Below are 25,662 nucleotides of genomic sequence, written 5' to 3'. Positions count from 1 at the left end.
GTTTCACAAGAACGATGTTTTCTAAATCCGTATTGACTGTGTGTCAATAGACCGTTGTCTTCGAGGTAATTCATAACGTTCGAACACAATATATGTTCCAAAATCATACTGCATATTGACATTAATGATATGGGCTTGTAATTTAGTGGATTACTCCTACTACCTTTCTTGAATATTGGTGTGACCTGCGCAACTTTCTACTCTGGATACAGATCTTTCGTCGAGCGAACGGTTGTATGTGATTGTTAAGTGTGGAGCTATTGCATCAGCATACTCTAAAGGAACCTAACTGGTAAACAGTCTGGACCGGAAGACTTGCTTTTGTTAACTGATTCAAATTGCTGTAATACTCCGAGGAGATGAGCGTACAAAACTAATCGTTGACCAGAGCTTTCTGACCAATATTAAGATATATTCTACTGACTCGGTGATATAATCAGAACATTCCCACTCGCACTTACTGGACGACGCAGTAAGGAAGAAGGTTTCTTGCTCTACTTATTTTAAATAAATGCATTTTCATGACAGTAGCATAAAACTTACATCTAATGAATTATGGATGATTTATTTGTTTGGAACACATTTACGAAGTTCGTGATACGCCTTGTTCCTTGATGCAAGATGTATTTAAAATTAAATTTTCCTAGTCCGTGAATTGGGAGGAAAAGAGTAATTTTGTACCATCATCTTGTTTGATATTTTCAAGTTGATTTCGTTTCATTATTTTTCACTCCAACGAAATGGCTCCGTCCCAACACACTAAAACTTATGTTGGAAGAAGTAAAGCTCAAATTCCAGTCCGTCATCAAGACTTAGATTTTCCGTGGTTTCTCTAAATGACTTATGACAATCTCCGGGACGATTTCAGTTTTCTTCATCATCCATGTCTAACCTGAACACGTGCTCCTGCTGTAATAGCCTTGTTGTTGACAGAATGCTAGCCTCATCTTCCTTTCCTTTTTGTTTCAGTGTCCTGCGGATTTAAGGAAATATGACGTCCATCACTCAATTCAACTTTAACGGTTTGCCAAGAATACATTGTTCTCCGAAAAAAAAGAAAAAGATTTCTAACAAATGATAGATACATTATGTCTGGCTCACCTTCAACAGGACACTGAGGCGTCAAAAATGAATTTGTCTTAACCAGACCAAGTTTAGAGGTAATTACTTATTATTAATAACTAATTAATACTTTACATATAGCTACTTCATGAAACAATACTGTTTAAATAACAGTGAAGAGGAAAACAAAATTAAAAAAAGTGTGTAAACTAAAATCTATATGAATCAGACTAGTGCAGCATTTTACCTGAATAAAACTTTATAGCAATTATGTAGGAAGAAAAATCATCGATTTCGGAAAAATACAATTAGCTTTCTTTGGAAAGAGGAACCATAGATTTCTCAGACATACGTAAATTTATTAAACGAGGGATTCGAAAGTAGGTGTGTTTGTAGAACGAATCTTTAAACTCTACAGTGGTATTTGGTTGAATGCAATCTCTGTGCCTCCTAATTATCCCTTCACCCATGATCTAAAATACGTACCGTAGATACAACTTCCTTGAATAGTGACGGCATGTCGTGACGGAATGTGAGAGTGTTGTATAAACAAGTTGTTTCATACAAAAAAATGGTTCAAATGGCTCTGAGCACTATGGGACTTAACATCTGTGGTCATCAGTCCCGTAGAACTTAGAACTACTTAAACCTAACTAACCTAAGGACATCACACACGTCCATGCCCGAGGCAGGATTCGAACCTGCGACCGTAGCAGTCGCGCGGTTCCGGACTGAGCGCCTAGAACCGCTAGACCACCGCGGCCGGCTGTTTCATACAGATTCAAACCTATAATAAGAATTTAACGGATTCAAATTCGGCAGGGTTGTTGCCATAAAACTGAATGTAGATGTTCTAGCCACAGGTCAGTACATGCTTGACTACGCCTCCAAAATTTTAAGCTTTTTTTCTCCAACTTGTTGTCACCTGTCAGATCATTTGCGCTGATTCATAGAATTTCTGCACAGCATACCTATCTCACTACATCAGTTTCCTTGCGCTTGGAACCTTGGTACCCAAACTTTCTTTTTATTTTCATTAAAACAGTAATGTAATGATGGGACTGTCTTCTATGGCACAAAAACACGGCTCTCCTGTTTTCTACTCTCTAAAACAAAGAATTTCTCATCGACATCGTGGCTTTCGCTTAGTTAATCCGGGTATAGGATTTTCTGAAGAACTAGTAAATTCTGAGGCTTTTACTACGTTTATGTGAGGATGATCTCTGACTAGCAACTAACCTAAATAAGTGTGTCTGTTTGCTGTTGTAAAGAGAATTGGGTGAAGCTATAAAAGGGGTGATTTTTTCCTGCTATTCAACATCGTCTTTCAATTAAGTTACAATCTTACAAAAATGTTAATCGGGCATGGAAAATTAATGTCTTGCTATCATCGGTTCAGACTAGCCCCAAGAGCTGCTTGTACATGCACATAGGGCGATCAAACAATCGATGGGTGTAGCGTGATACTAATAATGAGAGAGACATACTTAGGAAGAGTATTACAGAAAAGGTAGGCCGATGTTCGTCGGTAAACTAGTTTTAGTAACGCTATACTCGAACGAAATTCACAAATTTTGTAATGTAATAATCTTCCAGATCATATGAATAACTATGTTACTTGAAGTTAAAAAAACATGTTTTACCTGAAAATCTTATATGGATCCTATAGACGTTTACTATTACCAGTATAATTAATTGTCTACTTTTCATCCATACTATTGCAATTCGTTGTAATTAGACTCATCCTTTGAATACCTTGTACAAAAATTTATTCTAAATACGTAGTATTACAAATGTTCTAACGGGACATGTTGCAAATAAATAAATAAAAATAAACTTTAGGTGACAGGACACCTTAGACCGTACTACCCATCAAAATATCGTAGCTTATAGAAATGTATGATGGAAACGTGTGCAGAAGACGTCCAATGAGAGCTAATCTAAAAGAGTGGCCCATTAACATCAAGGAGGAAGAAGGTACGTTGTACAGTAAATAAAAGGTGGATTAATAGGTACAGAATTCAAGTACCATATCAAGTAATGCCTTCCGCTATTTAGAACACGAAGACGAAGAAGAAGAAGAAGAAGAAGCTAACAACCAATTTCGAAACTGAAAGAACTGAATACTGTATCAGAGCCGCAAGTTTTAGCAGCGCGCAATTTAAAAGCACTGAATTACAATACTTCGCATTTATCGAGTCAATATATGTGGAGGTGTTGATATCTTGGAGAGCATTTCAGTTCTTTTAATATAGATATATGATTCTGAGACAAGCCGCCGTTAGAAGGGAAGGAATCAAATTTTCCCGACCCACTCTTGTATCCTGGCATTCTAGATGACTATTGAGCGGATCCGCACTGGAATAGCATGATCTTCCAGGATGGACCTTGTATGGATCTTGATGGACAAATGCGTCCCAATTAAGATCTTACCTAATCGCTAACGTATTTTATTTGTATCTGTAAAAGGCGTTTCCCTTTCATTCGTCCTAGCTTGCAAATATTTTTTGTGACACCACAAACACTCAAATATGCAACTTCACTGCACGCTGAGTAAATTTTTAACTCCTTTTTTATGACTGTAGAAGAGGAGCATGTCGAAATTAAACAGTCTTCATTCCTAAATTGAAACTATGTGATGACATTTGAGGGGAAGAGAAGAAAATATGTCGACGGAACAAATATCTTAAGGGAAATGGTTTGGTGAGATGAAAGATGTATAAAAAGGTTTTAACTTACTCACCAGTTCAGCAGAACTTAGCCCTAGTATTATTAACTTCCTTACAGAATGATACCAGACTACACTGTAATTACAAAAGAACGTCAACTAATTAAGTACTATTAAATGTTTAAAGCTACAAACCATTGAAAGTTGAAAGTTCCTTAATAATCTGCCTGTTAATACAGACAGTACCCATGACCATACAGACAGATGAAATGTTCTAGATCTGAAGAAACACATGGAACTAAAAGTTAATCATTGACCGAGCGAGGTGGTGCAGTGTTGTTTAGCATTCTGGACTCGCATTCAAGGGTATTAAATCCGTGACCATGAAGTGTGATCAACATTAGTATTAACAAGGGACAAGTACTGTTTTACAAAGTAGACAGTTATGTGAAATTTTATGTAATATTTTGTGTGTGCAATTTAAACACTGTTGTACTGCCTGGCAGGCGTGGCCCCACCAGATATTAGAAGGAAAGTAGCGGCCAGGAGGAAAGACAAAGGCGTTGACCTCACCTGCCCACCCGCTGTACAAACACCAGCCAACCCGACGTCGACTAAAATCTAGAAAAAACTTCCTGCACACAGTAGAAAACATCGTCGGGACACCGCAGCAAACGAGGCTGGCAATGTGGCGAGAAAAAAACGCGCACCTTCGAGAATGGTTAATCCCAAACGAAGAACTCCCTCCCGGCCATATGGAAGGACGGACGATATGGAAATCTCTTAATAGGCTGCGCTCTGGTGTCACACGATCCAAAGAGAATATGCGCAAATGGGGCCTCTCAAATGAACCGGCACTGTCTGACTGTGGACACACTCAAACCACCATCCACCTCACGCAGTGTGTGCTGTGCCCAAGCACCTGCACCATGAAGGATTTGATGAATGCCGCCCCGGAAGCGCTGGACGTGGTCAAGTTCTGGTCCAAGACTTCATAAAATAAAAAAAAACTACTTGACCCTGCTTATATATCTGTATACTTTTATACTCTTCTTGTATTTGTTATATACTTGATATGTATGTGTTAATCATTCTGATTTTATGTATGATGCTTCTGACACGGTTAAATATACAAAAACTGCAGCACTAAATAAATGATAGGCATCCCTTGAAATAAATGTACATGCTCTTTACTGAACAGTAAGGTCATATTTCCCTACAGCGACAAAAGTTGTTGCATCACTTCCTAAACTGAGCCACAACCGAGCGTGATCTTCGGCCGCGAGAGGGATATTAACTTTAGAATACGCAAGCTGAGCTACAGACCCCCACCATGTGTATCTCATGCTGAACATATCCAGCTACTGGGATCACGTGTATGGTCATGCTGTTAGCTCCAAGCCGTCAGGGCATGGCTTTTAGAGCAGAGGAGTTGTAAATGGCATCCCCTGCAGGGGCGATTTTGACTGACTGTGACTGTGAAGGCTCGTACTGAAACTGATAACGCACAGTGAATTAGCAGTAGCAGTGACTCTGTGACTTCAGTCCATTGGACAGTGACTTTCAGAGGTTTTACGGTGATTTAATTAATAATAATAGTAAAGAGCACAAGATCAGAGAGACCTGTGAACAGTAGAACACTGAATAAGTGTGAATCTCTAAACAATAATTACTGGAAGTAATCTTGCCAATTTTTTTTCTGTAGCTCAGTATTATGTAACAGAGTTGATCAGTGGCTGTCAGTGTTTTGGAAATGTACACAATGGCTGTGGAACGCTATGTATCGTGAATTGAGTGCTATCTTAAAAATTGGTGCTATGAAAAATAGGACTTTGAGATTTTATTTGCAACGCCTCGCATCAAGATGGCAACATTGCATCAAGCACGAGGCATCAAGCAGACGACAGCTGAAGCTTCGCAGCACGCCGAAAACCTTTGTATCTGGTGTAACAGCAGAGAGAAGCTCTTATGAGATGGAAAGTCATTACCTCATCCGACGAGGAGGGAGGCCTTCCACGTAACATATGGCCAGACATGGTAAATTTTACGGTACGCCACTTTCATCTCTGTTAAAAGCCCACACCCACAGCTGGTAGAACACCGGAACGCAACACAGTGCAGTCTACTGACAATCATGGGTCAGAAATGAGTATACTGCATGGTTGTGAACTCTCAACATCAGCAAACACTGCCGCTGTCGATAGTGAGGGTGAATTGTCAAGTGAGAGAATGGTAGTAAAAGTTACTGATAATGAAGATAGGATGATGAGGTTTCTCGGCGAATTATGGGTACCAACTGAAAATTCTTTTATAGAAAATAAGCGATAAACTGATATGCAAGCAAAAGATTCTTGAGAATAGCAAGCAGAATCTTAGAAAAACCAGAAGCAACTAAAAATTCCACTAAATAACTTATTTGTTCTATTAAAGATAAATTACAAATTCAAGCAATTGCATTCGTACATTCAGCTGAAAATAACAGCAAAAAAACTTGATACTGTAAAACTGGGCAACTCTGCAACTTAGGTATTACTTTGTGACGTCAGTGTGCTCAAGCTTTTAATTTTTAATTAACTATACCCTTCGTCAACATTCAACGTATAGCTCTGCAGCATTGTCTTCTTGCATACCGCTGCAATTAATTATGGAAACTACAAATTCCTGCATTACCCAAGAACTAGTCATAATGACATTTTGTTATTCAGTTGGACAAACGTGTCTGTAGGTTTCTTGGGAACGTTCACCTATTGCCAATAAATTCGAAGAACTCACTGACGGAGGGTAAGTTGATATAAGTAAGTCACGTGCACTGGCCATACTCTATAAGAGTTAAATTTTAAGAAAGTGTTCTTCAGCCATTGGAAAGCGAAAAAGTTATTTCCACAAATTAGGTGACAGTACACATACCTGCAGAAATGCATGGTATTTAAAATGGTAGAAAACAAGTTTCATTAACAAAAATTTTCGAATTTTTCAGTTAAAAAACGAAGTTTTATTTTCCATGTTTAATTTGTTTCTAAATATAATATACAGTTGCTCAGAATACTGTGTTAAATATGTGATGACCTCGGTTTTCCTCATACCACTGATTCTGTAAGATGCACTGATGGCAGAGGACAAATGAGAAGTTGCTGAAGCGTATCAGCCTACTACTGAGATTCAGAAATACAATGTGAATGTGATACCAGTGGTAGATTCAGGAACATAGAACAGCACAATAATACAAAACCTTTATGACAGGATTAAAGTAGGTGATGCAGTCCCATAGTTACCAATTCAAGGGGTAACAATAATCACTGCAATAGAAGTTAAAAGTAAGCTAGTAAGAATACAGAAGACATCAGGACAACTTAAATAACGCAGACAGTTGTGATGATACCACATTTATTTGAAAGGGTAATACTAGGCATGAACTGGTTAATAAACAAAGGAATTAAGATAGACTTCACTAACATTAAACTCTATGTAAATTTGAATGCAAAAATGGGTACAGTAAAACAGAGAAAAAAGAATACATGGGTAAAAGTATAGACTGCGAGGGAAAGGTTTTTGTGAAATGCACCAGAGAAACAGGGTGAACTGATAACTGAAAATAGACATACAGGCGACGGTATATATGCTGAAACTACTCGCAACAACAAAATACAAGGTGTTTCAGAAATATCAGGTTTGGGAACTACAGAAACAAAAGAGTTAAAGAGCATTTTAAGTAAATAAAATAGAGTATTTCCACCTGAACTAGGATTAATGAAAAAGTATGTGTATAAACACAATGTTATACCTCATGATACTTCTAGAATGTGACAATATCATATCCCAATCTCAAAAAGGAAGGTAGCCGATAAAAACATTAAAAGAATGTTAGACTGGCCTGTAATCCAAAGATCAAAGTACAGTTATTCCACTCCAGTTGTGGTGACCCCAAAAACGATGGACCAGTACAAATTACAATAGATGCAAGGACAATTTAAAAAAAATATAATGCTACAAACAGATCAACCAGTGGCTCTTGAAGAACTTAGACAGAAATTTAATGATACAAATGTGATATCGAGCATAAATTTAACAGCTAGTTTCTGAAGTGTGCTGAGCTGATGGGTGTAGGAAATACACAGCCTTCATTTATAATCGGCAAAGTTACCACTTTTACCAATTCAGAGTATTACCATTGGGATTGAAGACATCCACTGCACCCTTAATTTGTATGCTAGACACAGCATTGGGTGAAGATTTACAAGCTAAGGTAACCATCTATCTAGATGACATACTCATAGCAACAAAAAATTGACATGACCACAGACGAATACTGGTATAAATTATAGTGCCATTTGCAGCCAAAGGCAGCAGAGCACATTTTCAAAAATCAGAGTTTTAGAAAAGGGAAATTTAACGTCTAGGACATTTTATTCCAACTTCTAGAGTAAGACTGAATCCTGAGAAAATTGAAGCTGTCAGGATCTTTTGTGAACCCAATAATGAAAACAAATAAACATATTTCTCGGCCTCTGTGAATTTTATCGCCATTCATAACAAATCCGGTATTGAATGCCACAGCATTGTTAGACTTAGTGAAAAATGATGCATCTTGGGTATGGACCAACCAGTACAGTAAGCAATTTGAAGACATTAAGAAAGAAGCATGCACAACTATCACAATGTCGTATACTGATCAATCACAGAGTTTTCGTTTAGGAGAAGGCACATCTGAATATCAGATTAGTTCAGCATTTTTTAAGATCACAGCACAAAAAAGGAAAAAAATCTGCTTTGCTAGCAGAAAATTAAAAAAATAGGATATAAATTATTAGGTTACAGAAAGATCAGCTTTTGTTATAGCATATATATATATATATTAGAGTCACAGCCTTCTTCTCAGACTGCAAGCTAACACATTGAGAACTGAAAATATGGGTGTTAGAGTTACAGGAATATGGGTTGAAGGTTATCTACAGATGAGGTTCAGAAAACAATATGACTGCTGCACTAGTGGTGGTAAGTTCATATGGGTCCAAACTGCTGAGGTCATCAGTCCCTTGTCATACACACTACTTAATCTAACTTAGAGTAACTTACACTAAGGACAACACACACACCCATTCCTGAGGGAGAACTTAAACCTTAGACTGGCAGAACCTCACAACCGTGACAAGCCACCTCAGGCCACCCAGCTACCCCACACAGCTTGCTGCATTGTCTTGGTTGCCATTTCATATGAATCACGTTACCATGAGTGACATCAAAGCAAAATAAATTAAGATTTTGTGTATGAAAGACTTTAATTTACAGGACATCAAAAATGGATGTCAAAACATGCACAGAGAGCAAACTGAAATCTTAAAAATGGTGAAATGAAGATGAGAGGACAAAAATGGAGTGAGAGTTAGAAAATATTATTTACTACACAATAGCGTTTTGTATTGAAGAACCAATCATGAATCAAATGACTGGAATGTCTGCCAGCAAGAACAAAATGTAGACAAATTCATTTAACATAAGTATCTCATTTATTGACATTTTCGGGTAAAGGAATGTACTGAAGAGCCCAGGGAAACTTTCATGTTTAATAAAGGTGGAAACATGTGACAAATATCAGAAAACTAACTTCTCAAATTTATATGCAAAAGGAGAACTCTATCTGATCATTTTGGACAAGACTGTAGTTGATTTACATGACCCACTGCCAAAATCACAAACGGGACTGATATATCTATTTGTAGTTTTAGACGTCTGTTTAAAATTTGTGAAACTATATACACAGAGAAAAAGCACAGGAGAGTGTTAGCTACTAAGACAAAAAATGACTATATAAAAGGGGGACATAAACTGGTACACCGCAGTTCCACCCCAATATTTGGAAAGAAACATTGGATCATTTGCGATAATACCCATCCATATTTATTTATTTACACGTCAAGTTCCGTAGGACCAAACTGAGGAGCAAATCTCCAAGGTCATGAACCGTGTCAGTACATGAAATACAACATAAAAGGAATAGATAAAAATAAAACGTTTATGAACCCGAAAAAAGTCAATCCACAAGTTTAAGTAAACAACAATACAACAAGAATCAGTTTAATTTTTCAAGGAACTCCCCCAACAGAATAGAAGGAGGGAGGCAAGAGGAAACTCTTCAGTTTCGATTTGAAAGCGCGTGGGTTAATGCCAAGATTTTTCAGTTTGAGTGGCAGCTTATCGAAAATGGATGCAGCAGTATACTGCACACCTTTCTGCACAAAGGTTAAGGAAGTCCCATCCAAATGCAGGTTTGAATTCTGACGAGTATTAACTGAGTGAAAGCTGCTTATTCTTGGGTATAAGCTAATATTGTTAACAAGAAATGACACTAAGAAATATTGGGAGGCCAATGTCAAAATACCCAGACTCGTGAATAGGGGTCGACAAGAGGTTTCTGAACTTAGACCAGTTATTACCCGAACCGCCCGTTTCTGAGCCAAAATTATCCTTTTAGAATGGGAATAGTTGCCCCAAAAATAATACCATACGTCATAAGCTAATGAAAATAAGCAAAGTAGACTAATTTCCACGTCGAACAATCACTCACTTCTGATACCGTTTGAATAGTAAAAATGGCATCATCAAGTCTTTGATCAAGTTCCTGAATGTGGGCTTTCCACGGCACTTTACTATCTATCTGAACACCTAGAAATCTGAACTGTTCAGTTTCACTAATCGTATGCCAATTCTGAATTCTGTGAAATTAAAACGGCAGGTTTTGTTGAACTTTGTGTTAGAAACCGTAAAAAATGAGTCTTACTGTGATTTAACGTTAGTTTATTTTCTACAAGCCATGAACTTAGGTCATGAACTGCACTATTTGAAACTGAGCCAATGTTCCACACAATATCCTTTACTGCCTAGCTAGTGTCATCAGCAAACAGAAATATTTTAGAGTTACCTGTAATACTAGAGAGCATATCATTTACATAAATAGGTAACAGGAGTGGGCCCAACACTGATCCCTGGGGCAAACACCCCCCCCCCCCTTCCAACTTGACCTTACTCCACTCAGACCATACATCACAGCCATTCTCAACACTATGAATAATAAATTTTTGCTATGTGTTGGTAAAGTAAAAGGTGAACCAATTGTGAGCTACTCACAGTATTCCGTAAAGGTCCAACTTCTGGAGCAATATTTTGTGATAAATACAATCAAATGCCTTAGTTAAATCAAAAAATACACCTAGCGTTCGAAACCTTTTGTTTAACCCATCTAGTACCTCACAGAGAAAAGAGAATATAGCATTTCCAGTTGTTAAACGACTTGTAAAGCCGAACTGTACATTAGATAGCAAATTGTGTGAAATAAAATGATCAATTATCCTTACATACACAGCCTTTTCAATAACTTTAGCCAACACTGATGTCATAGAAATAGATCTAAAATTATCTACATTATCCCTTTCTCCCTTTTTATAAAGCGGCTTTCCTACTGAATATTTTAATTGTTCAAGAAATTGACCATTCCTAAAGGAAAAATTACAAATATGGCTAAATACAGGGCTAACATGTGCAGTACAGTAGTTTAATACTCTCCATCATATCCATGAGAGTCCTTAGTCTCCAGTGATTTAATTATTGACTCAGCCTCCCCCTTGCCTGTATCACAGAGGAGTATTTCAGACATCAATCTCAGAATGACAGTTGCCAAGAAAGTTGTATGATTTATTGTAGAAACTAAAGTTTTGTTTAATTCACCAGCAATGCCCATAAAATGATTGTTAAATATTGTACATATATCTGATTTATCAGTAACAGAAATATTTTTACTATGAACTGACTTTATATCGTCAACCTTGTGCTGCTGACCAGACACTTCCTTCACAACTGACCATATAGTTTTAATTTTATCCTGTGAATTAGCTATTCTATTTGCATACCACATACTCTTTGCCTTCCTTAGAACATTTTGAAGCACTTTACAATAATATTTGTAATGGGCTACTGTAATTGATTCGGACTACTTCTAACATTTTGATATAATTCCCACTTTGTTCTAGATGATATCCTTATCCCACTAGTTAGCCACCTGGTGTGCCTATTACTGCTAGTACCCCATTTGGAATATCCTAATGAAAAGAAACTCTCAAAGAACATGAGAAATGTGTTAAGGAAAGCATTATGTTTATTATCTATGTTATCAACACCATAAACATCCTGCCACCCTTGTTCCATGACAAGGTTTAAAAAACTCTCTATTTCTGTTGGATTAACTTTCCTACATAGTTTGTAATTACATCTGACATTTGTCTGAGTACAAATGGCCTTTAGTGTGAAAATTTGTGCATCATGGTCTGAAAGGCCATTCACCCTTTTACTAACAGAATGCCCATCTAGTAATGAAGAATGAACAAAAATATTGCCTATGGCTGTGCTACTGTTCCCCTGCACCTTAGCTAGAAAAAACTCAGTCTCCAACAGATCATATGAATTTAGGAGATCTACCAACATCCTTTTCCTTGCACCATCATATACAAAATTTGTATTGAAGACACCACATACAACTAATTTTGAGTACTTCCTACAAAGTGAATCAAGAACCCTCTCTAGCTTGAGCAGAAATGCTCTGAAGTCAGAGTCAGGGGACCTATAAACAACAAAAATTAGAAGTTTAGTTTCACTAAATTCACTTGCCAACATTCAAATATCTGTTCAGTGCAGTGCTGTGATACTTCTACGAACTCCAATGGAATACTGTTTTTTACGTAATAGCCACCGCTCCACCCCACAAGGAACTCCTTGAGAAACAGCCAGCTAATCTGTATCCTGGTAAAGGAAGCCTCTGAATTGCCCAATTGGTTAAATGGTGCTCCAATATACCAATAATTTCAGAGTCAACATCTATAAGCAGTTCATTAACTTTATTTCTAAAACCTCTTATATTTTGATGAAATATTCTAATTCCTTTTGTACTTGGAAACATGACGTCCTCTGAAGGTGAGCCCTTAGAGGGACTTCCTTTAAGCAGGTATAACAATCAGCTGACTTCAGTCTAAAAGAAGGTGCAACTCTAACACCAACTACTACAGGAATTTTTCCATGAGTGATCCCACCGCCACCCACAACACTGTCACCTATATGCTTTGCGAGCCTCCACTTCCCATACCTATTGAGGTGCAGGCCATGCCTAGTGAAACCCAATCTACTGATAGACCAAACTGGCACCACTGCAATGTGATCCATGCCCTCTGCCATCAGCGCCCTCTCCAGCCCCATGTTAATGCACCTAACAGCCACATTAAGATGAGGCCGATCATGACGCTGAAACAGTTGCACGAAATGCACAACATTGACGCCAGTTCAAGTAGCTATCTTTACCAGGTCACCACCTACATCATATCCCCCGTCGCTATCAAGACTGTTCCCTGCTCTGCTCACTATCACTACCTGATCCTCCTACATAACTGCCCTACGCTGTCAGTCACCTGAGCCAACCGTGCACTAGGCTCCACAATGCTGGTGACCTGGTACTGACTTACCAACACTTCCTGCAACAGCTGGCCCACACTTCTACCATGCGAACTACCTAGCAACAAAACTTTCTTCTTTCTGTTAGACTTTACAACTGACCTAGGCCTCCTAACTGCTGAGGACATCTGCATGTGCCCTATATCTGCAGCCCAAGAGGCTTCCCTCCACTCAACTCTGACAGTAGGTCAAATATATTATATATTTACAAGTGTCATCCTTCTTCCCACTCCTCTAAAAGAGTTACTAGAGAATTCAGTAGGTTATGCAGAACCTATTGCTCTAACAAGCATTCCAGCTGGTATGGGTATATCAGAGATAATGAAGAGGTGATGAATGAGCTATCGCATTCAACTAGAGGAATGTATACCATTAAAGTGTTAATGGGTAAGAAACCAACCAACCTAATTGGAGAATCGCTATTCTTCCCCCCAACTCAGGGTCTCACAATTGACGAGAAAAGGAATCAGGCGTTACAAAAACCAAAGAACAAGGCAGAGAAAAGAAAAATAAGGGATCACAGGCAACATTCAGCAAAAGTGATTTTGTGTTAGTTAAGACTAGACACAAATCTTCCAAGATCAATGCACTGATCGAAAAGTTCTATGAGATATATGAAGGACCCTATAAAGTAGTTTGTATTGCTCACCTTAATGCAAAGAAACTGTAGCCAGTGGATCGAATTAAAGCAAAGGGGCGTGCAGTATTGTAGACTTAAAGAGATATTGTAATAGTTGACAATAAGACCTCAGGTGGTTTTCTATGCTACTATGCAAACTATATACTTCAAATGCAAGAAGGCCCAACTTACTGGCCATATTTATACTCATCTACATTTATGTATGACCAGGCATTCTCCAACTATCCTACCAGTCTTACGAAATGTAAAGCTAATTTTTCTCGAGTTATTTTTAAAAAACCTAGATTGAGAAGATATACTAGGAAATGTTTAAATAACAAACAAGACCTAAACTTCAAGATAAGATATAGCTTGAAAAGATGTCCAAAAGAAAAAGTAACAAGAGCAGTGTAAGGTGAATAGCATAGGTGCAGGATAAAATTCATAGGGTGAACGATATTTACAACAGGGCATAAAAAAGTTGTTCTGTCCTAAAACACGAACTCAGTATACTTTACAAAACTATGACCAGTATACAGACATGTAGATGGACACATATTCCATCAGATAGAACTTAATGAGCATGATGAATGTGTTTAGATGAACTGAAAGAAAAAACAAAAGGTTCATGAATAACACATTATAAGTGATGAAAGATCAATACCTGTCTTAAGAAAAGAAAAATGTCTTATAATGTAGAAAAGGCAAGTTATTGAGTCTTAGGAAACAGCTCAGTTTATTAAAGAATATTGAAAATGGTAAAGGATATTAAAGGAAATAGGTCACAAGCAGTGCACCACATGATAATAAAGAGTTTATTCAGAGGTTATTTAGTTGGTGATGAATATTCTGCCTCTAACAGTACTGATGTGAAGAGAAGTGTATTAAGCGAAGAATGTTTCTGCCACTAATTTACAAAGGAGAAAAGTAAGCTGGTAATTAAGCATGAGATAACATACAGAAAGATTATGACATAAGAGAGGAATATAGTAAGGCATAAAGCAGAAAATCTTATCAACAATGAACGTCACATTCATTACATCAAGGAATGAAGTTGTAGATGTGATACTATGCATTACGAGTAGTAACTACGTGATTTCAAGAATATAACAAAGGATCAATGCAAACTGTTACATATATGTGAAAAGTTGCAAAAATACTTTTATAAGAGTTGTGTGCACAGAGAACCGAATGAAAACTGCTTGTGGGACAGCAAAATTTCATAGGCGGAATGTAAGATGCCTGCATTCTAGCGAAGCACGTACTAATACTCACTTTCTTAATACAATAATTCTGTAATGGGTGCAGCCAAAACATTTTATCCATTTTAGTGGATTCTGAGCAGTGGACGAAGTGGAACTCTAATTAGACTGGTGTGTTTACGGGCCAGTGACATGGCAGGCCAAGCGAAAGGAGAATTGGCTGCCAGCAGGAGGTCTGACCCTTAGTGGGACTATTTGGAGGCCGAGCCTACAAAAATGAATATAGGGCAGAAGAGCAGGTGGCTGAGGTTGTTTCCCGCCAGGTAGCAATACAAAACTCAGTCTTAATAGGCTGAAAAGCATTCTAACAAGAGATTATACTGATGGATGCTTAAAGATGTATAAGAACTTTTTTAATGACAGCATCCATGATACCAAAGTACAGAACAGAGGTGGAGTAAATCTGCTTAAATATTATGATAGCTATATAATATGTGAAAAATTAATAAAACATGTAATTATGTTCCAGTTTTGCTTTATAATGACTTTCAACTAATTAATGTGTTTTTTTACGTGGAATAATCGTAAAAAGCTCAAATCATGGGAACAAGATACACCGATGAAGTGCTATATCACAGAAGCACTGAAGTAATAATGAGGGAAGAAATCATACAATGCCATACCAACTCATCCTCAGCTGGAAGAACACGCCAGTTCAACTCACATTAGAGCAGTGTTTCTATTTTGAATGTGAAAAGACTGCCTTTTTTCAAAAAGACAGCAAGGTACAGAAATATGTGTGCACAGTAACGTTTTGTGTTTCATTATGTGACAAGTTAAACGTTAGTTTAAAGAGGATAGCAAAGGACTGAGAAATGAAGGAGTAGTGGTTGTGATTAATAATATGGGCATCATTGCGCTAAGAGAGCTGTCAACATTATAGGCAATTTTGAAATATAACATGAATGATCTTAGAATTAACGAGGAGAACACGGCAACTGCAATAACCCGACTTTCCAGAAACTTCGCTCAGTGGAAGAGAAGTGAAAATAAGCGAACATATGCTTTGGCCCACCTGTAAATACTTGACTGTTTCTGAGAAGTCGATAGTCAAAGTGTTCGGGAAATTTATGTGCCTTTTAGACAGTAAATAATTCAGCTGCAGTGATGGTACAGTTGGGGCTTCACACTTTTGCGCCCTGTGTTCGAAACTTGATTATTATTTTTATTTTATTTTTCATTTGTCTACACATATCCGTAGAAGATTATTATACTGATGTTTTCCATTGCATGTTGAAATAATATCCTTTTTCGTCTACTAATTTATGTCTGGTGAACACAAAAAGAGAGAGACAGAGAGAGATAGAGAGATAGAGAGAGAGAGAGAGACAGAAACTTGTCTAAAGTTTTCGGTGAAATTCCAATAGTGTACCTTGATTCATTAGCAACTGGAGGAGCCAGTTTTCGGTAAACGGATCCATTATGCGTGGTTTGCCGCGAAATTATTGCCAACGCATGAAATCTTCAGCAGTGTTAACGACGTTTCTTTCCCGAGGGAGATTCATACAAAGGAATGTCACTGTGGTAAACCTGCCCTCATGCGATGCTCATGGTCTTCGGAATTTCTATATTTGGAATGTTTCTAGGATTGGTACCATCCAAGGGAATGCACCATAACTTCCTGAAATATAAACATCAGAATAAAATATAAGAAATTATATAAGAATGAAATATAAGAATATGATAATTTAAAAGGATTGTAACCCCTGAAAATACAATACATTCGTATATTATATAATATGAATAAATGTATGACTCTTATTGTGAAACCCATATGTAATTTTACAATTAATATAAGGCCACAAACCTGATAAGTACAGCTACCTTTTACAGACATGGTTAGATAAATGAAATAAAAATATAAACAATAATCGGATTTCCAACAAAGGGTGCAAAACTGAGAGCCTGCGACGCTAGCCACTGTCCACCACTTCGGCTGAGATTCTAGCATGCTAAAAGGCATCTAAATTATTTCTGGTTACGGAGATGTTCTTAATGTGGCAACAGGGTAACTGGTTCACCCATGGTTTCTTTGTAAATGGTCAGCTAGTCACATATCCCTGTCCCATTGTTTTAGCTCCTCTATCGTTTTACTTCTTTTTTCATCCCAGGTGTTACACCTTTCACTCCTTTGTTTTACGAAGTGTAATGTGGAGTGACTGTGTGGGAGTGTGGGAGTAAGTGAGTGCAAGGGTCAGTGTGCCAACGTTTTTAGCCCTTTCACTCATATTAGTTTCTTTTAATATTTGTAATGGCTCTAATAACTTCACCGTTGAGTGCCTGTACACTCCAAAATCAACAACAATATATAACGTCTGAAGCTCTGATCGTCGTTTCGACAGAAACAGTCGAGTATCTACGGATAAGCTGAGACACATGTTTGCTTATTTACACTCCTACTCCTCTGAGCGAAGTTTCTGGGAAATCAGGCTATGGCACTTGCCGTGTTTCATCTTGTAAGAGTTAGCTTACTTTACGGTATTTCGGTAATTAGACAAGATCAAGGTAATATTTAAGCCCTATCAAACTATATTAATTTCATTAACAAACAAGGAAATATTCTACAGTCTTAGTGAAGGAGCTTGCAAGACGGTGTGCGACTTATTGAGTTCAAACTTTTCATTGTTTTTGCGAATTTCTCATTTTGAAAAAAATTAAGGTGGGGGGGGGCCGTGTATAACACTTATGGCAAACTGGCGCTGAGCAAATCATAATGTTGTGCAATATGTCACAAGCCCTACTATTTGGCTAGAATATCACGTTGTTGCGGCGTCTTTGTTGGGTGCTAACTGAAGACAGCGTCTACACATCTCATTGGCTATTCAGAGCATTTCCATACATGGAAGCATTGCTTTTTCCTGACCTTGACCAGTCAAAGTGCTTCACAGTCACTGACAGGGGAGATGAGTTGTGGTGGCCGACCCTGTACATTAGATCACGGATCACAATTGTTAATATTTTGAGCTGAGGTGTGTTAAATGCTGAGAATAGTTATACTGATCGTTGGCATCGATTCCGTGATCAGAAAGTGTGGGCAATATTATTATTATTCATAAGTGTCAGTACTGATTTATGAAGTAGGTAGGAATGTGGAACGTTATGCAATATTTTGTTCATGTAATTTTAACACTGCTCTGGCAAGAACTCGTGCACTAAATAAGTGGTAAACATCCCTTAAAACAAATGTGCATACTCTTCACGGAATAGCAGACCTGTATTTTTCCACAGTCACAACAGTTGCATCACCACTTCATTAATGGAACCCGATCAAGAGTAATCATCTACACAGACAGGGACATTAAGCTTTAGAAGTCGCAAGGTGAGCTACAGAGCCAAACTGTAAGCCCCAGCCACCGATACACGGCTTACAGAATGGAGGTGTTGTACGGTCTCCACTGAATCATCTATTGTTGGCGAAAAATGTATCACAATGAAAGGTGAATATGAGGACTAGCACCAACACCACGTTTCTTGATTACAGCTTGGTTTCTTTTTTCGTTTTGATGATTAAAACTTTATGACTAACCCTTGTAAGTGTAGAAATACACAAAGAGGTGCTCAGGAGAAAATAATACTCAGTTCAATGAAACGGACCATTATTTACAGATTAGTTCAAATTCCTGGAGTAGATCTGCAACCTTAAAACACTTAAGCCAAAACTGATTTTAAGAGGTACTCACTAAATCCCATCAACATAGCAGCAATTTTTGAGGGAAAATAGAAACTGGAGACATTGTACAGCATCCTTCGACTGTATAATAATGCATCATAAATGGTTGGTGATGTATTGGTGGACATGGGCCCAAGCGAAAAGGTAGCAATGTACAACAAGAGATCAGCTTTAGATAAGGTACTACCAATCATTTTTTGCGCTACAATTTTATTTTTGTTGCAGTCTGATTGTATAACATTACTGAAATAACTATGTCATTCAATGTCTGTTCTTCAGTACTGAATCCCATTGCTCTCATGCTAAAACTGTGTCTTGATCTGTCTTCTACAGCCACCCAAAGCAATGGTTCCCGAAGCATCCTCCTTGCATCCTCGACGTGGTTTTTAGATTTCTGTCACATACTCCTAACTGTGACCACACGCCATTCACTATAGCCCTAAGGCGCATTTCCCTCCATTGTCTCTCTGTGACCGTCGCCATGCTCGGACTGTCATACTGGTGTCCCATGAGATCGATGTCTCCACTTGCCTGTCACGATCTGATCACGTGAGCGCCACGCAGCGGTTCACAGTACCAAAACTTGAGTTTTTGACGTTGTAGTCAGACGATCACAATACTTTCCTCAGTGAATCCTATTTTCATGGTACTTTTGAAGCCTAAGAATTAAAGCAAAGGAACATTGAGCCCAGGGGCAAATTCAGATTTTATTTGGTTATTAAAAAAATGTGTGTCAGTAAGAGCTGACATGTGAGGTGTCACCTCACAATGGTTCCTTTATGGGTGAGAGAGGCCCAAAGTTTTAGCTAGCTCATACAGGAGGATAGTGTGCCTAGGAACTCAGGATGTGTTTGCAGCAGTAAATATTTCGCTTTATACACATTTAAGCTCTGTGTAATATATTAAAGCCTTTTCAAATATATTGTTATGTCAGTTACATAATTTTATAGTGAGTAAAACGCTATGTATTTTTATAACTATTTATATAACATATGGATAGTTACGCTATGCTTCCTCGATCGTGCACCAACTTGCACCTTGAAACAGAAGATGGAATCTTACTGTGGAACAGGGGCGATTCTAAAAGTCAGTCAAGGGGGGGGGGGGGGGGGCTAATGGCGGTGGAGAGGGTGGTGGAGGGGGGTTGGGGGAATGGAATATCGTGTAACAAAAGGAGAGTTGGGATCCTCCACCGAAAAAGTGGTAAAATTTGGTGTTGCTTAAAGTAGTTTTTGGTAACTGTTTTGGAGTTCAGGGTAAAAACGTGTCTACAGAATGTTTGTGCCCGGAAACATAATACGATTTGACCCAAATGTCCGGCGATTTCAAAGTTTTTGTCTGGGGTCAGCAATTTAAGTTTTGGTAGGCATACCCGGCATATTCAGCTTTCTTGATTATTGTGTTACTCGTACATTAATATACATCCAACATATATTAATAAATAACAAGTGTAAGTAGGCTGTTTATGTTTTCTTTATGTAAGTAGGCTGTTTATGTTTTCTTATTGGCAACGTTACGTAGCGCTCTGTATGAAAATCACTGGCTGTGCTGTGTGCAGTCTGTGGCTAGTTTGCATTGTTGTCTGCCATTGTAGTGTTGGGCAGCGGCAGCTGGAGGTGAACAGCGCATAGCGTTGCGCAGTTGGAGGTGAGCCGCCAGCAGTGGTGGATGTGGGGAGAGAGATGGCGGAGTTTTGTAATTTGTCATGAACTGCTATATATATATATATATTATGACTATTAAGGTAAATACATTGTTTGTTCTCTATTAATATCTTTCATTTGCTAACTATCCCTATCAGTAGTTAGTGCCTTCTGTAGTTTGAATCTTTTATTTAGCTGGCAGTAGTGGTGCTCGCTGTATAGCAGTAGTTCGAGTAATGAAGATTTTTGTGAGGTAAGTGATTTCTGAAAGGTGTAGTTTAATGTTACTCAGGGGCATTCTTTTGCAGGGATCTTTGATAGTCAGACTGCGTTGCGCTAAAAATATTGTGTGTCACTTTAGTGAATGTTTGAGTACGTTCAGTTTTGCTCAGCTGTTTGAAAAGCAAATAGTGTAAGAGGTTTATCAGCACAGTCGTGTATAATTGTTCTAAGGGGACGTTTCATATGTCGACCCTTAGCCTAGGATACCTCACTGGAATCTTCTGATTTTTTCTTGTAGTTTGTGTAATTAGTGTAGCTATTGTTTATTGCTAGTGCGTAATTGTAGAGAGAATCTCCTTTGTAGTTGCAGTCTTTCATTGTTGCACAGTAAAACAGTTGTGGCATGCATGTAGATTTGCACCAAGTATTTTGCAGCTGCGCTTGCAATTAACTAGATATTATTTTCAGTGCTATGTTAATGTGTTCCCCTATTTTTGCTCTTCAAATTGTGCTTTTCTGTGTTATCGTGTGAAATATTGTGACAATAATGGCGTGTGAAAAACGTAACACTAGGCTCCAAAGTAAACTGAAAAATAATAGTGACGACGAGCGTAGCTTATCAGTACCACTGTGTAGTGAATTAACAGACATTCGAAGTAGTAATTTGGTAATTGTGCATAGGGAAATGGAGCGGGCGGCAAATAATGGTGTAGACGGTGAAACAATTAGTGAACAGGGAAGCATTATCGATCGATCGGTCGGCAACAGCTCGCCTCATGAATCCGAAATGACAGAACACAATATTGCAAATACTGTAGACTTAGGTTTTGGGTCCTCACCGTTTTCTCAAATGAGTCAAGACACATTTTCTGCTTGTCAAAATGTGAATGTTGCCGGTGATAATGCACTGCCAAAAATCATAGAGAAACAGATTCCAGACACTAATAGATTATTATTGCAATTAATGCAAAAAATGGAACAAAATCAGAAACAAACACAGCAACAGTTAGACACAATGGAACAAAATCTTCAAAAGTTAGACACAATGGAACAAAATCAGAAACAAACACAGCAAAAGCTTCAAACGTTAGACACAATGGAACAACACCAGAGACAAACACAGCAACAGTTAGATGCAATGGAACAAAATCTTCACACAACGCTTGAACAAACACGTGAAGATTTAACTACTGAGTTACATAACATTGAATCGAAATGTCAAAAAGTCTGTAATGACGTAAAAACACAAATTTGTGAGCATTTTCAACCTATTTTTTCGCGGCATGAAAATGCATTACAGAATCACGAAGCAGCCATAAAAGAACTGCAAACCATTGTTCATGAAAATCGTGAGACCTTGTGGGCTAAAATTGACTCAGTTGCATCTACCGATTCGGTTATGCAACTTGCAAAAACTCAGGAAAACTTAAAGGACACAGTAGATTCGATTTCAACACAAATGGACACTCTGAAATTTGGTTCAGAAAAACGCACTGAGGAAATGTGTTCACTATCGGAGAAAGTAGCCGAACTTTCGGATCAGGTCACTAACTTATCTACAAAGGTAGATGATGATCTGAATGACACAAGACCCGTAGCCTTCATTGACACAGAAGAGTATGAACAAATTAGAAAATTCAAACAAAATCAAAATCAAATCAATACACAGTACAAAAGAGAAATCCGGGAAGTACAAGATCAGTTGACGCAGGTAATACAAGAATTACATATTTCAGAGGACACTCGCTCTCCAACACGGGAAGAGCAACTTAGAAATACGGAACAGCCACAAAATAATAACACAGGGCATTTCGGAAGTTATGAAAGAAATTGGCAATGTGCACCGAATTTTGAGATGGAACCGCCGACACGACGTAACAATGACCGACATGCGACTCGCCGACATGATGATTTTGACTATAAGCTGTTCATTACTACACGTAAATTCAAAACGTTTAAGAATTCTGCCAACGACATTCATCCACAAGCGTGGCTCCATCAATTCTCTCATTGTTTCCCTCCCAACTGGTCACTGGAGCACAGGTTAGAATTTATGTGTGGCTACTTGGAGAATGAACTAGGTGTAAGAATGCGATCGGTCATTCACGATTGTCACAGTGAAGGAGAATTTTACCTTGCGTTCCTCTCAGCTTATTGGTCTCAAGCCACACAAGACCGAGTAAAACATGGCATCATAATGATGAAACATTTCGAACAATCTGAATTTTCCAGTCTTGTGAAATATTTTGAAGACATGTTGCACAAGAATCAGTACCTATCAAACCCATATAGCCCCTCAGACCTCATCCGCATTTGCTTAATCAAATTGCCTGAACATTTACGACATATTATTTTAGCAGGACGTTGCAAAGACGACATTAAAGCTTTTCAGGGACTGTTACAAGAACTGGAAATTGACACTGACAATCGCGGAACGCGAAAACAGGAGTACAACAATTACAGGTCACATCCGTCGCAATTCCACAATGAAAGAAATAATAACTGGACGCGACAAGGCTATTCTCACAATACAAATTGTGACCAAAACAGACACCACCCGTATGACAACCGTTGGCACAGTAGTAATAATTACAGGGAAAGATCACCTCTCCGCGGTAATGACTATCACAGAGACAATCAGAGAAACAGACAATATGGGAACCAAAATAATTATTATCAAGGGAGACAGAATAACTTTAGACGCAACGGTCCAGCGTGCAGTTACGATTCAGGGAGAAATTCTCCACCACGTGACCGACAAGAAAGATACTATGGAACCTACCGACATAACGACAGACGATATGATCGTAACGTCAGAGCTGAATTGCATCAGAACTGGCGGGATTTAAACAGAGCAGGGCCCTCTCGTCACAGTGAATTTGTAGAAGTTAGGTCTCCAAATCCCAATAACGACGCGCGCCAACAGAGACAATAGGCAATGACTCACACCGCTGGCAGCCACAAAACGTACTTATGAAACTGACGACGCAGCTGCTGTAGCTAGTAATTACGTAAAAATGGAAGACATTAGGGACATCTTACTCCAAGAACACGACGTAAAACATAACAACATTGCATATCCTGTGATTCACATTACAGTAAATGACGTAAAATTTACTGCAGTACTTGACTCTGGCAGTCCCATTTCAGTAATTAGTGAAACAGCCTTTAGCAAATGCAACAAATCGAACGATTGTCCCACACTTCCGTTACGTAAGATTAAATTACAAGGTGCAATCTTTGGGAAAAGTGTAGATGTACGCCAACAAACCAACTTAGAATTCGTTTGTCAAAGCCACAGCTTCTCTATGAACTTTCTTATTGTTCCATTATTGTCGACGGAAATTATACTGGGAGTAGCCTTTTTGAATGAATACAAAGCAATCTTAAGCTTTCACGATGCTGAAATAAGTTTAGAGAAAGAAGGTAAGTCAATAGCTTTGAAATTTGAAGACTGGCTCTCAAACCATGACGAGGAAATTAATCGGCTTTACCTTCTGTTAGACAACAGTTCGGAATTTTCTACGGAACTAGACACTAACAGTCACTCTGCAAGTACTGGCGGGGATGATGTCGACGGCATATTTGAAACTAATGAGTTAATTCAGAATAAAACTCAAACAATTGAGAATTGTAATGACACTGATAGGCAGGACCTTTTTGAGATTTTACAAGCACATTCCACAGTTTTTACTCACAAAACAGGAACAATCAAGGGATTTCAATACCAATTTCGTGTTCGTGAGCATACTAAATTTTGCGTTAGACCATACGTAATTCCAGCACATTATAGGGACCGTGTTGGAACAGAAATACAATCTATGCTTGACGAGGGCATTATTGAGCCTGCAGTAAGCTCATACAACAATCCATTACATGTTGTTGAGAAGAAAAATGGGTCGATCAGACTTGTCTTAGATTCGAGACAAATCAATACTATCATCATTCCTGAAACAGACAGGCCGCAAACGATGGAAGAACTTCTTCAAAATTTTAATGGCGTAAAAGTGTTGTCTTCTATTGATCTCAGATCCAGCTTTTATCAGATCGAACTTCATCCAGAATGCAGAAAATACACAGCTTTCCTTTGTTTCGGCGTTTGTTATCAGTTTCGGAAACTTCCTTTTGGTTTGAACATTTCTTCGGCAGCATTCATTTGCGGGCTAAATTCTATATTACCTGAGTTCTTAAAACGTCATATCACCTTATATGTGGACGATATTCTGATAGCAGAAGCCTCATGGGAACAACACAATCGCATCCTCAACAGCGTGTTACGTATTTTTGCAGAATCTGGAATTACAGTTAACTTGGAAAAGTCTGAATTCGGTAGGTCAAAGGTGAGGTTTTTGGGACATATTATTTCTTCTGAAGGCATTCAGCCGGATCCTGAAAAGTTAGAAGCAATCAGAGCCATTCCAGTTCCATCCACAAAAAGACAAGTCCGCAGTTTTCTAGGTCTCATAAATTTTTACCGTCGTTTTCTGAATATGCAAATTCTAGTTACACCAAAACTTTGTTCTCTCACTGGAAAAAATACTATTTGCAACTGGGACGAACAAGCACAGTTGGAATTCAATTCTTTGAAAGAAGCGTTACTCCATGCGCCAATACTAGCTCATCCAGATCTGTCACAAGATTTCTGCCTTAGCATGGATTCATAAATCCGTCGGTCTTGGTGCCCATTTATTTCAAGAAGCCACAGAAAATGACACTACTGTTCAGAAAACCATTGCTTTTTCTAGCCGAGTGCTAACAAAATCTGAAAAAAATTATTCCGTTACTGAATTAGAAGCTTTAGCTATCGTTTGGGCATTTAACAAATTCCGTTTCTTTCTTTCTGGTAAGCACGTAGAAGTATACAGTGATCATCGTGCATTACAATTTCTTATGTCTTCAAAATTAAATCATGACAGGTTAAAACGTTGGGCATTGTTTCTGCAAGAATTCCACTTCACAATAGTCTACATTCCCGGCAAGGAGAACATTGTTGCGGACGCACTGTCACGCGCACCGGCTGGGCTTGA

At 38.3% G+C, this 25,662-nt stretch overlaps 1 protein-coding gene across 3 annotated transcripts in view; it reads right to left on the bottom strand.

Moving 5' to 3' along the window:
• LOC126183485 (uncharacterized) overlaps positions 1-25,662 on the bottom strand; it is a 197,110-nt gene that overhangs the window by 66,768 nt on the left and 104,680 nt on the right. The window contains exon 1 of one of the 3 annotated variants that reach the window (XM_049925513.1): positions 16,473-16,609. The exons of the other annotated variants lie outside the window; for them this stretch is intronic. Coding sequence (XP_049781470.1) covers positions 16,473-16,521 — 49 coding nt within the window. The 5' untranslated portion in view covers positions 16,522-16,609. Of the gene's footprint in view, positions 1-16,472; positions 16,610-25,662 lie in introns of those variants that run through there. 3 annotated transcript variants of the gene reach the window in all.

The sequence above is a fragment of the Schistocerca cancellata genome, chromosome 4 (assembly GCF_023864275.1).
Source record: "Schistocerca cancellata isolate TAMUIC-IGC-003103 chromosome 4, iqSchCanc2.1, whole genome shotgun sequence".
Lineage (NCBI taxonomy): Eukaryota > Metazoa > Arthropoda > Insecta > Orthoptera > Acrididae > Schistocerca > Schistocerca cancellata.
This window is presented reverse-complemented; position numbering and strand designations above follow the sequence as displayed.